The 19026-nt window shown below is 34.0% G+C and overlaps 1 protein-coding gene across 1 annotated transcript; it reads left to right on the top strand.

Moving 5' to 3' along the window:
• The first annotated feature begins 9656 nt into the window (after window positions 1-9656).
• LOC18441893 (4-coumarate--CoA ligase-like 9) lies at window positions 9657-18783 on the top strand. Its single transcript, XM_006852118.4, has 6 exons — window positions 9657-10707; window positions 14477-14663; window positions 15518-15663; window positions 15734-15801; window positions 17669-17771; window positions 18442-18783. The coding sequence occupies exons 1-6, from the start codon at window positions 9727-9729 to the stop codon at window positions 18565-18567; spliced, it is 1611 nt and encodes a 536-aa protein (XP_006852180.4). The 5' UTR covers window positions 9657-9726; the 3' UTR covers window positions 18568-18783.
• Window positions 18784-19026: the final 243 nt, after the last annotated feature.

Below are 19026 nucleotides of genomic sequence, written 5' to 3'. Positions count from 1 at the left end.
TTTACTTTTATTTTTCTTGAAGCAAGACTTATTGTAACAAGACCGCTTATAATTAATCTTTGTCGAAAAACATGGTGAATATATATATATATATATATATATATATATATATATATATATATATATATATATATAGGGATAATCTAAACTTCACCAACCTTCAAATTACAAATGTTCAAGATAGAGAGAGTTGTGAAGGGTGGATTTACTAATCTTGTTGTCTATTTTTTCAAAAAAAGTTACTTTTGTGAGGTAATTTTGTAAATATTACTACAACACAAATGGTAGTTTATCATCTCTATAAGGGGTAAAATTGAAATTTTAACTAAAAGACAAGGGTGCTCTACAAATAAAGTTTCAGGACACTAACTTTCAAAATACCATGGTATTTTTGTAAAAATTTCAAATTTGTCATTGCTTAATGCTAAAGTTACCTATTTAAATAATTTTTTAATAAAAAAGTAATCACTGTTTTGATAAATACACCCATCACAATCCTTTCTAACTTGAACCTTTGTATTTTGAGGGGTTGTTAATTCTAAACAAATCCATATATATATATATATATATATATATATATATATATATATGAGCAATGATCCAATGCAACAGTTGTATCATAGTATAATGCAACGACACTTCTGGAAAACCATGTTTGTGGTATTTGTATGACCTTAAATTTTGCACACACATTCTCTTCATCTCAATAATCAATCCCCTCCAAAAAAAAAGTTCAATTTGTACCCTAGATATGGTCAAAATGAGCCCCATCCAAAAACGAATCTAGACCATTCGTTTTGTGAATTTCAAGATCTTAGCCTTTATAAACTCAAAATCATTGTTTTACTTTTTAACATTGGTCATCTAATGATAATAAAGTCATTCAAAAAATTGGAAATGAAAAAATCCTTCTAAGGCCTAGATCTAGGCATCTCACCAAATGAACGGCCTATGTTAATTGGGCTAAAAAAATACTTTCTACATTGTGTTTTCAATTTTTTCTTTTTTTGTAATTATTCATTATAATGAAAATAATGTATATTTCAAAATTTAGATCAAACAAATGGCCATAAGATGGTTTTTTAAGGTTGTTACATCATGTTACTATACAACGGTTGCATGAAATCATTGCCCTATATATATAGGAAAAGTCTTCCCAATGCATATAGGTGAAAATGAACATTGATTTCACTTTTGCTTATCACTGTCCAAAGTTCATCGTACGGTCATGATTGTCTGGTAGTATTTTATTTTTTATTTTTTTTCTATAAATCGAAATGATCTTAAATTTGGAGTGTGTGTACATCTTAGTGAGATGAACCTAAAAAAAATATTTCAAAAAGATAAATTGACAGAAATAAGCCCATAAGTTTTAGGGGTATTTTGATCAATTTATATTTTATGAATTATTTGTTTTATATTTTATGAACACACGCTCCAAATTTCAAATCATTCCGATATGTAAAAAAAATGAAAAATGAAACGCTATCGGACAACTATGATCATGTGATAACTTTGGACGGTGATGAGCACATGCAAAATCACTGTTCATTTTCATCTATAGGCGTTGCGTAGTATTTTCCTATATATATATATATTCCTCAGCAATATCACATTGGTCCTTCTTTCATATCTCCGCTTCCAAGCCTCCAAACACCAAGTCTGAGATAGAGCACCAAATCCAAATCTCTAAAGCGGTCCTCTTTTTTTCTCGCTCCTCAATAGCTCACAAAATTCTAGCCCAAAACCGAGTCATCTCGATTGCTTAGCTCGAGTTCTGCCGACTCATTGAATCACAGAGATCGAGCCCGAAAAGGGTGACAATCGAACCAGATGATCTTACAATAATCGTCTACTCCTCAAGCACAATGGGCCGAGTCTAGGGCATTATTGCTACACATGGAAAATTACATTGCAATGTTGGCGGAGCTCTGGTTATCGAGGATCGAGAAGAGGACATGCTCGTTCATAACGGTGTCATTATTTCACATCTTCAGTTTTACCTCTTGCTTGAAGGGGTTGGCGTTTGGGGAGGCAGTGGTTGTGATGGGTGAATGGAGGTTTGAGGTGAGCTTCGTATGTAGAGCAGTGGAGGAGTGCAGGCTCATTCATTTGGCAGCGGCACCGCTCGTTTTGGCCGCGATGAGTAGAGGAGACGCGACCAAATGTTTTGAGTTGGGGAGTTTTAAGGGGGTGATCTGTTAGTCCCAATGGACCTAAGGTTCCATACCAAATTTATAGACCAGTCCATCCGATGACAGGCTACCTTGAGAGTCGTCTTGGTGATTCTCCTTCACGTTCTATTATATCATTATATCTCTTTTCTAGAATGGTTAACCTCATTTTATAGATAATACCTTTATTTAGTAACTCTCACATTCATGGTCTATAGGAGTTGAGATCCAAGTGTAACTCCTGCCTTGATTCCCTTAAGTGCAGCTAATTAGGATTAACAAGTTGTCACCAAACTGTTAATCCTATGTAACGAGCTAAACTTGTTATTAGTCTACTAATGACTCATATAATAGGATGTCATCCAAGCATTCCTACAATTTACTAGGAATCCAAACACACTATTAGGTTTTTCCTCCAGTGATATTGCTTTTTTTCTTCCAATGATACATCATATTAAAGCTCAAAAATGGATCCATGTATATGGCATTGCCTCATGTTAACCACATGTGATTTCACATTTACTTCAATATGGATTTTGTACCATTATTAAAAAAAATGAATTTCTGGGAGAAAAAGGGCACGATAGGCCATATTTCCAACAACTCTCGCTTGGCTTGAAAGCCCTTTAACATCTTGTACATGGCATTGCCTCATGCTTTCCACATGGGATTTCACATATACCCTGCCGATGTGGTCAAACACCACACTTGGATATTTGGCCTCAATGGTTTTGTATATGGCATTACCTCATGCTACCTGCATGAGATTTCTCATATACCTTGCCAATGTGGTCTTACACCATACTTAGATTCTTTGACCTCAATGGTTTTGTATATGGCATTGCCTCATGCTACTTGCATGAGATTTCTCATATACCTTACCAACGTATTCCAACAACTCATACTTGGCCTGAAGGCCTTTTAACATCTTCTACATGACATTGCCTCATGCTTTCTACTTGAGATTTCACTTATACCTTCCCAATATGGTCAAACACCATACTTGGATTTCTTGACCTCAATGGTTTTGTATATGACATTGGCTCTTGCTACATGTATGAGATTTCTCATATACCTTACCAATGTGGCTGTACACCATACTTAGATTCCTTGGTCTCAATGGTTTTGTATATGGCATTGCCTCATGCTACCTACATGGAATTTCTCATATAGCTTACCAATGTGGTCATACACTACACTTAGATTCTTTGGCCTCAATAGTTTTGTATATGGCATTGCCTTATGCTACCTGTATGTGATTTCTCATATACCTTACCAATATGGTCAAACACCACACTTGGATTTCTTGGCCTCAATAGTTTTGTATATGGCATTGCCTCTTACTACCTGTATGAGATTTCTCATATATTATGTCAATGTAGTCAAACACCACACTTGGATTTCTTAGCCTCAATGGTTTTGTATATGATTAGCTCATGCTACCTGCATGAGATTTCCCATATACCTTACCAATTATTCACCAACATATTGAATTTTATTTACATCTATCTTTTAGCCAAGAGAAAAATACTTATTGCTTTCGCTTGTTTCTTAAACATGTCGTCCACAACTGGTTTTTAAGTCCAAGCTCAAATTCGGATCATAGGTCAAAATAATAAAAAAACATTAATAATTTGACAAAGTTGTTCGTATTATTATATACATAAAAAAATCTTTAAGTTGTCTCAACCTTAACAATAATAAAAGAAAGAAATATAATATCATTTCTTTTTGACATGTTCAATAAGTTTCAAACCGATGATGTTTTCAAACTATTCAATAATGGCTCTCACTATTCTTAATATGTGGTTGTCTTCATAATAACAAAAATTAGTCCAATATAGTCTAGCTTGTTAGATCAGTAATTGCTCTCACTTTCTTAATGTGCATTGATACTTATATAGTTAACAAATTCAATTCTAATTTGATAAATGATGATTTACTCCCACTATCTAATGAATAGCAATCACCAATATGATAATTCAATCTCATTGAAACTTAATAGCTCAGCATCACATCCTCATGGGTACAAATTTAGTTTTCTAAATAAACGAAAGAATATTAAGAAAAAAAAAAAAAAACCGAAAAGTTAAGTCACAACTTGGTTAAAAATAATAAACAACATTATCAATCTTAAACAAAATATTCTTAATGTTTGTAGAAAGAAAAAAAAATCCTAGAACAAATATACGTATATTGTTGAACTTGAAATATTCATAATCATTGATCACCATGAAAATTTTCAAATCAAGTATCTCTTTAAATAAAATTGATAACAAATATATGTCTCATCATAATATGTATAATTGCTAGAGGCCCATGTTGGAAATAGGAATATCTTCCAACATTTTTCTATAATTTATTTATTTATTTTAAATAATGTAGAGTGAGAGATAGAGAGTCGTGTATCCTTGAGTAGAGAGAGAGAGAGAGAGTAACTTAAATTTCAAAATAGGGTTGCAAATTGATTTGCATTTATTTCATGCTATTAAGATAAAATAAAATGTCAACAAATTTCTAATTTAAGACAATAAAGAACTTACTACAAATGCTTGATAAGTGAAACCTGCCAAATTCTAATTTAAGGCAATAAAGAACTTACCATAAATGCTTTATAATTGAAACTTGTCAAATTCTAATCTAAGGCAATAAAGAATTTACCACAAAAGCTTTGCAATTGAAACTTGCCAAATTCTAATTTAAGACAATAAAAAACTTACCACAAATGCTTTATAATTGAAACCTGCCAAATTTTAATTTTAAACCAATAAAGATCTTACCATAACAGCTTTGTAATTGAATTTGGGTAAATTAATCATTATAATATTCTTAAAAAAAATCCAGATCATAAAATACTTTGAAGGCATGTAAATATGATAGGTTGGAAGGATATTTGTGCCAGACACTTGATTTATATTATCAACATCCTTCAGTACTCATACATGAGTGGAATAACCAAAGGACCCCTATAGAAGAAATAATGGATTCCTTTTTCTTTCTTTTTTTTAATATGTAAGAGAGAAGAAATTGTCAATGTGAGTTGCTTGTTATATATATATATATATATATATATATATATATATATATATATATAAAGAACTGGATAATATTAAAGATAAGAAAGACCAGGCTTCTCCCACTTAGCTATAAGCAATTCGACATAATCATAAGTTCATAAATAAGTCTATTTCTAATTTATACAACTGTAATCACATATAAAATAAATCTATATGAATATTGTATGATATCTCTAACAGTCGTTTAATCATGGTTTTTTTAAGATCAGGAAAAAATAATATGAAAAACCACAGATAATGCATTGGAGCATGCTACCCTCTCTCTCGCCATGGATTAGAGCATGCTATTGTTATGCTCATCAAGAAGAAACTCATCAATCACTTGACTCTGCTGCAAAATTCTCAAGAGAAAACTTCCAGCTTTGTCATCAAACATCCGGCTCTAATCCACTTGCAAAGATGTGAAGACATGAAAACATTCAAAGAAATTCACGCCCACTTCATAGTTATGGGCCTCACCTATCATCCCTTCACCTCAAGCCGCCTTCTCGCCTTTTGCTTTATAAACTCCATGGATTATGCCATCAGGTTTTCACACAAACCCGAAGGCCGAACCTCTTCTCCTTCAACACTATGATCATGGATTTCTCTCTCATCAAGTCCCCTCAACAATCTCTCTCTTTCTACATTACAAATGGAAAAGAGTGGATTTGTCCATAAATCACACGAGGGACCTAACGTTCCATACTAAATTTATAGACTAAGTCATCCGGTGACTGGCTACCTTGAAAGTCCTCTTGGTGAATCTCCTTCACCTTTCGTTCTATCATTCACTCTCTTTTCTAGAGGGGCTAACTTCTTTTTATAGAGAACAATTTTATTTAGTAACTCGCACATTTATGGTCTATAAGAGTTGAGATCCAATTGTAACTCCTTCTTTAATTCCCTTAACCGAACTGTTAATCCTATGTAATGAGCTAAACTTGTCATTAATCTACTAATGACTCATATAATAGGATGCCATCTAAGCATTCTCACAATTTACAAGGAATCTAAACACACCATTGCGTTTTTCCTCCAGCGATACTGGGTTTTTTCCTCCAGTGATACATCCTATTAAAGCTAAAAAATGGATCCATGTATCTGGCATTGTCTCATGTTAACCACATGAGATTTCACATATACTTCAATATGACTTTTATACCATTATTGAAAAAAATGAATTTTTGAGAAAAAAAGAGCCTGATAGGGCACATTTCACACATGATCCGCGGCGGCACGCCACTTGGAAAGGTGGTGATCGTGAGTTTAGAGCGAGGTTTCCATGGGTCATGGTTATCGATCTCACTCGAGAAACAATTTTGTTTACAACTCGCTTGGTTCATTCATTTGGCAAGTGGTACAATTTATAGCATCGAGAGGGAATTTTTACTCCTCGTTTACATCAAATCAGAATAAAATGTATATATATATATATATATCAAATCCTATTTTACACCTTATTAAAGAAAAATAAATGAACACTAACATCTTTCCATCTCATAAAAAAAGCAAAGGACTAGTAAAAAATTAATGAATAGTAAAATTTTGCAGCACTATCAAGAAAAAATAAATGAATATTACTTTACTATTTATAGATAAAATTTACTATTTATAAAGTAAATAAATAGTATTTACTTTTTAAAAAGTGAATAAATAGTAATACTATACAAAAAATCTTTTCAATGCTTTACCTCACCTTCAATCGTTATCAAATAGATCTCTTCTTTCAAAACCTCAAAATTGTACCCCTTCCCAAATGAGTGAAGTAATCAAATTGAAAACAAAATCACCTCTTAAGTGGGATCATTCTTTTGATGCGTTAACCTGAAAAACCTACAATGTCCTGGGTGTCATATTTCACGGGAGAGAGGGTTGTCCAAATCAGAGTCAGTTAGCTTCTTTTTCATTTATTATTATTATTATTATTTTTATTTCTTTTTATTATTTTTAACGGTACCAAGTCTTTTCTTATTACTCTAACATACATACCGGATCATATAGTTTTTGTACTTCCTCTCGTCAAAGACTTGGGCGTAATTCTTTCGATGTGAAATTTTGGGATTCACATTAGAATCACTACCAAATGAGTATCTTTTAAATAAAATTATGAGTTGGTAAAAACTTAGATCTAACTATAGCCATGCAAAAACTGGACTACTTTTATTGCATATGAGGATGTGATTTTTTCCAAGCACATAGAAATAATGCATATATATTTGATTTTGAAGTTGGTGCTTGGGGTTGCATGTGCTTTGGGGGAGCATAGAATCCTTTGTCTTATGTGTGTTTTTGGATATATTTATTAAAAGGGTGACGTTTTTATGAGGCATTAGCCTTAAACAATCAAAGTAAAACACATATGAAAACCATATCAAACACCTGAAAACCACGTCGAAAGACGAAACTTTCGTGTTGGAAATGTTTGCAGTGACATAAAAATCTATTCACTCTTAATTGTGAATATAAAGCTCCAAAATTGGTACTGCTGATCGAACAGATTCATAAACAATTAAAATTTTTAAAAATAAATAATTAAAACTACATTATTTTATCCTTTTTTTTTCTGTATCCGTACATCTCGAAGTCGAGATGATCAATTTGAGGGGTTTTCCAACAATAAAACAATATTTTTTAATGGGGTTTTTAGGTGTGCCTTACTTTTATAGTATAAATTTGACACCTTATGTAAACTTTTCCTTTTTTTAAAAAACAAAATCACACAAGGCACTATTAGATAACACTTTTAAGGAAAAGTGTACAATAAAGATGTTTACCTTTATCATGGGGAGGCAATTAGTTAAGTCATTGAACTTGAAATTAGCTTGGCATGACATTGGTCAGACTCAAAGCCTAATTTTTTTTGAAGTTTTTGACATACATGAAGCTATCAGATTTCACATACACCTAACCACTAATAATGATTGTAACGCCCTAGCCACTAATAATGGTTGTGACCTCCTTATGTTAAAGATGACTGGTTTTATATTTATAGGGTTGTATACAATGAGATCATTTGTCTTTGATATAAGGTGGTCACAATTCCTTACAACCATTTGATATGCAATTTGATAGTTTGGATGTATCATAAAGTTCAAAAAAATTTCTTTTGAAGTTTGAGCTAGGTCAATGGAATAATTACAGCCGCCCAATTTTACATCCAATGGTCAAGATTAATGTGTATTAAAAGTCAATGGTCTCTTTCTATACTTTTCCTATATTTATACTGTCATTTAATAATCCATCACGTTTATTTACCCAAACAAAAATCCATAAGTATTGACCGATCTTTTTTTATGGTGGGGGAATAAAAAAACGGTGCGGTTTGTATAGAGCCTAGGCTCTAAACAATCAAATTAGAGTCTACCTTCAAATAGTATCAAGGAATATGGTTTCAATACTGAAAATATTTGTAATAACCTTAAAGTTTGTTTTCATATTTATTTATAAAGTTTAAAGCTCAAAAAATAGTGTAGATCGATAGATCTATGAAAACTTGATAATCTTGAAATTTGATGGTCCAAAAATACGTTACAAAATGCACTATTTTCAAAACTGGAAATCTATTTTTTTCTCATGTCCATGCATCTTGATGTCGAGATGATCAATTTGAGGATATTTGAGCATCAAAATGGCCTCTTCTAGTGAAATTTGTGAGGTAAACTCAAATTTGATCGTTTAGCCTCGGCTTTATATAAACTTTTCTCATAAAAAAGTGATGGGATTATTATGGACATAGATATGACCAAATGTGCGAGACATTGTACCAATAAAGTCTACAACACAAAGGACAGTATAAAATGCCCGAACTCTATCATTGAAACAAAAAGTTTATGTAAGTGTGAGGCTCTAAACAATTAAATTTGAGTGCACCTCAAAAATTCCACTAGAAGAGATTATTTTGATGCCCAAATATCCTCAAATTGATCATCTCAGCATCAAGATGCATGGACATGAGAAAAAAATTGGATTTCAAATTTTGAAAATAGTGCATCTTGTAATGCAGTTTTGGACCATCAATTTTTTATCAAGTTTTTATAGATCTGTTAAATCTATGTTATTTTTAAAGCTTTAAAATTTATAATTAAAAATAAAAATATATTTTACAGCTATCACAAATATTTTCAATATTAATATCACATTTCTCAACACTATTTAAAAGTGAGCTTTATTTTGATTGTTTAGAGCCTTGGCACTATACAAACAACACCCACACCCAAATTCAACTCATTATCATTCCTCAAGCAACACAACCACTCCGAATCACCTGAGAAAGACTCAAGAGTATTATTTATGAGTAAATAAAGATAGGGACTTTAATTATTAATCTTTCATCAATGAATCAGGAGAGAGACCCAAGTGACAGACATGGATGGATGCGAGAGAGAGATTTTAAATATAGATTAAATCAGGAGATAGCCCAATTGACAGACATGGAGTAATATATTTGTGAGAGAGAGAGAGAGGGAGTGGGAGTTGAGTGTAGAGAGAGGGAGATGGGTCCTTCCCCCTCATGCATCGACCCAAAGAGCGGGTTCTGCAGAGAAAAGGGCACATTCTACAGCCTCCGGCCCACGCCCAATCTCCTTCCTCTCGACCTCGCATCATATATTTTCTCTCTCATCCCCAACCCCCCTCCCTCCTCCCCCGCTCTCGTCGACGTCTCCGCCAAGTCCCACATCTCCTATGGCGATCTCCGATCAATGGTCTCCTCTCTCTCTTTCTCTCTTCAATCCGAGTTTGCCATCCAAAAAGGCGATGTCGTCTTCATTCTCTCTCCATCTTCAATCTATATCCCAATAATCTCTCTCTCCTCTCTCTCTCTAGGAGCCATTGTCTCCCCTTCCAACCCAATAAACACCAAGTCTGAGATAGAGCACCAAATCCAAATCTCTAAACCGGCCCTCATTTTCGCTCACTCCTCAGTAGCTCACAAAATCCCAGCCCAAAACCGAGTCATCTCGATCGATTCGCTCGAGTTCCGCCGACTCATTGAATCGCCGAGATCGAGCCCGGGAAGGGTCACGATCGATCCAGATGATCCTGCAACGGTCCTCTACTCCTCTGGCACGACCGGTCGAGTCAAGGGCGTTGTTTTGACACAGAGAAATTACACTAAAATGCTGGCGGAGCTATGGTCATTGAGGATCGAGAAGAGGACGTGCTCATTCATTACGGTGCCGTTATTCCACGTCTACGGTTTCGCCTTTTGCTTGAAGGCGTTGGCGTTTGGGGAGACGGTGGTTCTGACGGGTGAAGGAAGGTTTGAGGTGAGGTTTGTGTGCAGGGCGGTGGAGGAGTGGAGGGTCACGAATTTGGTGGCGGTGCCGCTCGTTTTGGCAGCGATGAGTACAGGTGAGGAGGCCGAAGGTTTTGATTTGGGTAGTTTGGAGGCGGTGATCATCGGCGGCGCGCCGCTTGGAAAGGAGATGATCGCGAGGTTTAAAAGGAGGTTTCCATGGGTCATTGTTGCCCAGGTAGGTAGGATCTCAACTGTTGCGTGAAATCAGTGCCCTAATGTTTTGTCATTTTCAAATGGGTTATTACAGTAGGGGTGCGATAGCCCCGTGGCCCACCCAATCGGGCCGTCCCTGAAAACGTTGGGCATGAGCTACAAAATGTGCCCCCTGAGGATCGGCCAGGTCCTGGCCAACATGGTCCGACGGCTCGTCAGCCCTGCCCTGCTCGGTCCTGTACTTTGCCCTTCGGCCCGGTCCAGGCCAGCTCTATTGTGACCTAGAGAGGGCCGAAACCTAGGTCAGTTGGGCCAGGCCCGCACTGTTGCCGGCTCTAGTTATACACAATATTTTTTTTATTCTGTAAGGTTATACACAGTCCTCTCTTTGCCGTCTATCTCAAATATCAATGGATAGTTGATGTGCATCCAGAGTGCGAGGCCTCCATATAGTTTTATTTTTTATTTTTTTCTACAAAAACGTTTGAACCATAAATCAACCCTACTTTTACGGATACACATATACCCTACTTTTACAAATACACATTTAAAAAGGGGTTACGTCAGGGTGCCAACACAGTTTTATAATTGTACTAAATAAATTCTGTATATTTATATATCTTTATTTTATAATACAACATTTTTTTTAGTAAAAGAAGTTTTTTTTGTTCAATAAAAGAGATGTGCCATCGCTACACTAATGGTATATAATGCTCCAAAGTCTATGTGGATGATGTCACATCTCTTTGAATGACCAAAATGGCCTTTACTAAAAAAAAAAAAAAATTGTATTACAAAACAAAGGGATATTATTGTTCAAAAGTGGATGATGTCGCATCTCTTTGAATGACCAAAATGGCTTTTAGTAAAAAAAAAAAAAAATTGTATTACAAAACAAAGGGATATTATTGTTCAAAAGTTGTTGAGTATAATTATAAGAACAATTATTTCACACGGGTTGAACCGTATTTGTACAATATGCAACCAGAGGTATAAAGTATCCATCTTAAAGATGAATGCAAATAGGTGGTCCATCTAAAAACAATTGTAACTAATGCTTCGAATGTTTTCTTAATATAATTATTAGTTTTAATTTTCAAAACTTATTTTTCTTTTCATATTCATGATCTCCATGTCAAATATTATATATTCTTTAAAAATCAGGATCAAACTATATTTTAAAAATATATTTATTGCCAAGGCCATATTTGTACGCGGGCTTGGCCGCATGCTAACTACGTCCTAATCATAAAATGCTCTATGAAATGAGCACCCAAATATAACCGTTTCAAAAATAGGAACAAAATGTTTTATATAAAATAAAAATAAAAAGTTTATATAAGGTGTTCATCTTATACTATCGAAATAAAGCCCACCTCAAAAATTATCTAAAAAATGTGATTTGACAACGGAAAACCAACCTCAACACTTATGGAGATCTCTTGAATATGAAAAGACAACAATGTCAAGTCCTAAAAATAGTACATTGGATAACAAATTATTTGAACCATCTATTTTCAAGTGTTTATGAATCTATTTGATTTTATTATTTTAATATTTAAAATTTCATAACTAGGAATAAAAATATATTTTTAAGCCATCCTAAAGTATCTTACACTAAAATTACATCTCCAAACAAAAGTTAAAGGTGCACCTTACTTCTATAGTATAAGAAGCGCACCTTATACGAACCTCATGGTGGATCTCATTTTATGTAAAATTTTAAATTTGATTTTTTTTTTTTTTGGGATTATGTATTATGAGATTATTTACTTTTAGTATAAAGATGTCACAATCGATGTGAAATTTAGTAGATTGATGTGTGTCAAAACTCAAAACATTCAAGAGATTTTATTTTATTTTGAAGTTTGTACGCAATTAATAGCACATCCTCAACAACCCGATTCGACTATTAATAATAACTTTAATTTCTTTTTATAAAAAATAAATGGTCTCATTGAATACATTTCTTTCTTCCTCAAGATGGTAGTATTACGATCCATATGATCATTTGGACAGTATGCTCAAGGACTCATGGGCGGCCTGATGGCGTCCCCCAAGACCTATATTAACCTTAGTGGTGGGACGGACACTGCAGTTACAATCGCTGCTGTTCACCCAATGACTGTATGGTGATGATCCATGAGAGTCATGTGTTTGAGATATTGTATTATGATCCACGTGACTATGGTAACCTATTGTCGGGAATGGAAGTAATGGATGAATTATCGATACTGACAAGAAAAGGGAACCCGTCCACATGATGTGGACGGGGTACCATTCACAAGGCTATATCCAGTAGCTCAAAATTAATTTCAGTATTTTATCCTTTTTTTTATTTAAATAAGACATTTCTAATTTTGAGATGTAGGTTCATTTGTATAAATATAACTCCATAAAAATGATTAAAAACTATTTCAAAAAAAGATTAAAATACCCCTAAATTTATTTTAATCAATATTGTTTATTTAACACATTGTATAATCTTTATTCAATTCTATGTATAAAAATATAAGTTACACCACCCTGGTGACACTTTTAAAAAGCTCTACTTGAAAAAACAGTTGTCTTCCCTACTAAATTACCCAAAAAAAAAAAAAGTCAATTAAAACCTAAAACAACTTTAAAAAGTTAAACCTTACTAAATTACCCCCCAGAAAAAAAAAAACGTCAATTAAAACCCAAAGCAGCTTTAAAAAATTAAAACAAGCTTAAAAATTTAGAGAAAAAATGGATTTAGAAAAGCCGATCTACATTTTGAGATATTTCAAAAAAATCCAAAAAGAAAAGAGAAAAATATAAAAATATTTATTATAGCAAAAAATAACACTCACCAATCTTTGCAAATGCACCCAAATCATAAACAAAGCGATTATGAAATAATCCAACATTTTTTAAAAAATTTAGAATTTTTTGAAATTTTTAATATCCTCAAGTTACGACCAAACTCAGAGAAATGTGGAGTCGTGCGAGTCACGGTACACTGATTCCATGATTTAGGTTGAAAAACCCAAATATTGAGGAGATATATCTTGTTTCTTAAAATCACCATATTTTGGATTTATTTTGTATATGGGTTATTTTGGTAATCCACTTTTTAATATTTCACTTAAAAAATGCTAACAGCCTAACACATTCCAATTTCAAAGCCCATGTCACACACAAAAAAAGAACAGGGTAACTGGCAGTTATTGTTTTGGTGGGGATATGGATTTTGAGAAGAAAAAAATCAAGGAAAAAATTTATATAAGGTTGCAACTTTAAAATGTAGCATTAAAGATGCACATCAAAAAAGGTTGTTTTAATGTTAAAAACCATCTAATTGATCATCCCGACATCCATATGTATTAATATGAAAGAAAAAAAAAAAAAATATTGAGTGCCAGGATGGTACATCTTGCTGCACATTATCTAGATCGTCCATTTTCAAGATTTTCATATGGTTATAGATCTACTTGATTTTAATCATTTTTAGAGTTTAAAATTTTATAAGTAGATGTGAAAATAGATTTTCTGATAATCCTAAGAATTTTTTACACCAAAAATACATATTATGATAAATTTTGGAGGTGATAAAATTTGGAGGTGTGCCTTAATTGGATTGTTTAAGGTTGCAACCTAATAGAAACCACACCCAAAAATAAATACATGAAAGTACAACGCATTCAAGGTTCAAAGCCGAGCTTACATATTCAAAAAAAAGAAGAGCAAAACTAGTCGTTGTTGTTCTGATGGGGATATGAGTTTTGAGAAGAGAAAAGAACAAAAACACTAAGTGGTTGTTTTTGCAGGGATTTGGAATGACAGAAGCTGGAGGAATATTTCAGGCTGTGACTCCAGAAGAATGCATGCGATATGGGTCATGTGGTCGATTATCAGGAGGCTCTGAAGCCAGGATTGTAGATCCAAACACACTGCAACGCTTACCTCCATGTCACATAGGAGAGTTGTGGCTCAGAGGAGCCACTATCATGAAAGGTGATCATCTCTCTCCTTTTTGGTTACTTAGATCATGATTTCGAATTTAGCTGAATTTGAAGTAAAATTGGTGGAATTCCAATGTTTCATCTTAATCTACCTGGGATTGTTGGCTTGAGTCCAGCACCAAATGTGGTATTTGCGGGAAGTTTACTGAATCCTAGATGAAGTTTCAAAAGACATTCAGGCAATTGTGGCTATTTAGACCTTCTATGCTTCAAATTCAGCTGAATTTTCATGAATTTTGTTATTAGACCAACTGCGAGGATCAATTTTAGCTTAAGATTTAAATTTGGATGAATTTCAGCTGATTCTAGATGGTTTACATTCAATGTGCTACACTTATTTTGTTGTCACTTAGCTGAATTTTGACAAAACTGTTGGTTTTTGTCTGAGATCAGCTATTACAAATTGGAATGCACTCTTTTGATTATAACTGCTTTATTAAATTTATTTAGCTTGCTAGTTTTGTCCCTAACTGGTCGATCCAGGCCAAAATTATAGTTCAAATTCTGCTTTACCTCTCTGATTTGAGTTTTTCAAATTTTATTGCATATTCTATCCAATTTTCATGGGACCCCTCAAAAATTTCCTTTTGCTCCCAACTTTTCCCTAAGACATGTGAAGTGTTTAAATTGAAGACTGGTATACTCCATAATTTGGTCAGTGAGCTGGGAATGCAAGATGTTAGCTACAAAAACATTCTGGATATGACATCATTTTTTCTATGAATTTAGGCCTGTTTTTTAAGACAATTAGGAAACCCGTTATCAAGTATTGGTGCATTGATGTAGCCAAGAAAACAATAATGGTACATAATAGGTTTGAGCCATGGTACGAATAATATAATGCAGGTTACATAGGGAATGAAGAAGCAACAAATTCTGTACTGGATTCAGAGGGATGGCTAAAGACAGGAGATCTCTGCTATATAGACGATGAAGGCCACCTCTTCGTGGTTGACAGGCTAAAGGAGTTGATCAAATACAAAGCATACCAAGTAATATTACTTGCTAGATGCTCTCTCTCTCTCTCTCTCTCTTGATGCCTTATTCAACCCATGCATGCAGGTTGCCCCTGCAGACTTAGAAGACGTACTACTTTCTCACCCGGAAATTGCAAATGCTGCTGTAGTTCCGTAAGTGCAGAACTTCCTTTCTCTGTCCTTCCCTATAGGTGTGCTTATTTTTTCCCTTAAGATAGGAGTTACAATGAAGAGAACCTAACGTATATCCAGCATCTATTTTCCGGTATGTATGTATATACAAGTACAGTAGTACCTCTCAAAATAGATATTGTAAAAACATATATCCTCTTAAATCCAATCCGATCCCTTTCCTCCATTCTGCTTCCATATAAGAAACAAATGACCTCTCAAATCTCATAAACAAACAAAATTTGCAAAAACAAATCTAGTCTCTTATGTGAGAGGGAAAATTTATATTGTATCACCTTATTTTGAGAGGAAAGTTTGGATTCAAAATAGAATAAAACAATATATGTATCCAAAAATTTCTAGGGACCATCTCTATGAGTTGAATGTTTGGTGTTTTGATCAATCATCCACCATTTGTATTTGTCAATGGGCAGGGGAGATAAGTTGTTCTGCTGCCAGAAAGAATGGATTAAAAGCAGGGCATCTATTCGTCTACACCATCTGTTGATAATTACAGCTGATGGATGGCACGTCTGAGTACCTAAAACTATACTCGTAATGAATATAAGATATGTCCCCGATGTTCTAGCCTTTGCATCACATGGCTGTATTTATATGAAAGAGGTGCCCTTAGTCATTTTTTGAACAGGTTGCGATACATATCTTTGTTAACATTTTTAAAATAAATTTAGCATCTCCTTAATTTCCTTTAATATGAAATTAGTACTATTCTTTTTTTAAAAAGCTAAATACTCCCGCTTCTCAAAACAAATTTTAGAGAGGCATTACTATATGTTTGTATTATCGTTGAAATTTATCGCTTGTATGTACTTCTCTGCATTACTATATATTATCATTGAAATTTAGCCCTTGCATGTATTTCTTCCCCTTGAAATATTTATTTTTTATTTTTCTTTTATAATATTCCACTTAAGAAAAGAGGTGTATTTATGTGCAAAGCATATGGAATGTTGTATGCTCCCATGCATGTACAAAATCAAGAAAATCTTCGAAATCCTCTGTATTAGAAGAAGTGTGGGATAACTTGTAACCGTCTTTTCTTCCAGATAAATGGAATAGCTTATCTTATCCAATTAATGACACAATCTGCTCTGGTACTAGGAATTGAATCAAAGGTACTTGATACTTCTTTCATCTTTTGAGAAAGAATTTCACCCTTAATGACTGATAATCTTGATCAGAATCAGGTAAACATATATACATGAAGTCGTGATTGTATTGTAATATGCATTGACACCTATAATTCAGTCGATATGGTTCTCACCATCCATCAATGCATGATGTTCTTCGACTCAGTTGCTCTAGACAGTGACGACATTATTGATTGTGAACCCATACTAGGTTATCTACACATAGGGATGGAAAGAATTGCACAAAATTGAACAATCTTCTTATGCAAGTTGGGATTATTTAGATACTATGTTAACGGAAGCAATGACAGTGAATGCCCTGGAAGAGTTACGAAATATTCAATTTGGTGGTTTGCAAATTTTTATATATAAAATAATTTCCTCTCTTGTAGTACTTTCATGCTTCTATTTATATTTTTATTCTACCTTTTTAAAATAATATGGAAACTTAGAACACCCTTGTTAAGGACCCAATCTCCTTGAAAGACTCATTATTTTTTGTATTTTGGAAAATGAGAGACAATTCCCTCCCTAAAATAGTGTTTGCACATTGGAGGTCATTTTAGTTTTTTTCCTGAAAAATAAAGAAAATCAAGAGAGCTGTTCCCAATTCGCCTCACATTTAAGCCTGCTACTGCAGACCGTGTATGTGTACTTTATTCATGGTGATGCTGATGATGATGATGATGAATTGGCAGGTATCCTGACGAGGAAGCTGGGCAAATACCCATGGCATTTGTGGTTAGAAAGCCCCAGAGTTTCCTTAGTGAAGCGCAAGTTATGGACTTCATAGCAAAACAGGCATTTTTCTTAACCTTAACACTAGCTAATTGATTTTGGATCCCCTACATTCTTGTTCTTCTTGATCTCTATGCATGTGTGGTAAGCTCAGATTAATCAAGAATTACACTCTACCTGTATGTTTTTATTTGAGCATGTGTAAGTTAGGTAACATGGGCAAGGGTTACAGCATATGTCGAAACTCAAAGGATATGACAATTGTATCAAACTTTAGAATACACTTTTACTAAATTGTTTCCATTGAAATGACTATAAAAGCTTTTAATAACTTAAAGTCCCTCCTATCACTCCTTCAAGATGATGTACAGATTCTTGTGTCCTGAACAGGAAACTTAATTTTGGTGTTTCTATCCACATTAAATGCTAACATAGATGCAGTGAATGTGTACATCCCTTTATGTGTTCGTTCATAACTTGGGGATATCACTTGTGATTACATGCTTATGTTTTTGTCTAGGTCCCAAACTTCTTTTCCTTCTCAATGGGGATATTTCTTTAACATTGTTTATATGACTGGGTGCCCTGTCTCCTGTCTTTTCACAAAAATAATAGAAGTTCAGCTGAGTTCTCTTTTTTCGGTTCTTTATTGGATAGGTTAAGTTCCCTCTATTCGCAGTCTCGCTTTTCTACTTTCTTCTAATGTTTAACGTTAACATTTCTTTTTGGACAGGTCGCTCCTTACAAGAAGATTCGGAGGGTAGTGTTCACAAATTCAATACCCAAAACTCCTACAGGCAAACTGCTTAGGAAGGACCTCATTCAACGTGCTCTTGCAATGCCTGCTTCCAAATTGTAGTCTTCTCTCTGATCATATTGGAGAACTTGCATCATTTGTGTGAGAAGTAAACATGAGTCCGGACTTACCCAAAAACAAATAAATAAGAGCCCAGGCTTAAGTGGTTAGTACTTGACGATTTGTGATACTATGTACTAGGCTCAATTCCTATCAAGCGTAGGGGCCCTCTCCCCATTGACTCACCCAACAAAAGAAGTAAATACGATGGTTTCTTCCCTGGTTGGCTTAGTGGCAATATGTGGGTTTTAAGCCCTTGGCAAGAGAGGGGATAACGACAAGAATAGCAGATAAAAGATGAAACATGACATGGATCTAAAAGGAAAGAAACAAGGCAACAAAAAAAGAACGTTGGGAATGAAGATGAATGGAAAATTTGGAATCTCAAGTGCAAATAAAATTAAATAAAACTAGCTAGTGGTTAGGGTGGGTGTTGCGCGAAGCTATAATCTACAAAAAATA

Source organism: Amborella trichopoda, chromosome 6 (genome assembly GCF_054954075.1).
Source record: "Amborella trichopoda isolate Santa Cruz 75 chromosome 6, AtrichopodaSantaCruz75HAP2 v2.0, whole genome shotgun sequence".
Taxonomy (NCBI): domain Eukaryota; kingdom Viridiplantae; phylum Streptophyta; class Magnoliopsida; order Amborellales; family Amborellaceae; genus Amborella; species Amborella trichopoda.
This window is presented reverse-complemented; position numbering and strand designations above follow the sequence as displayed.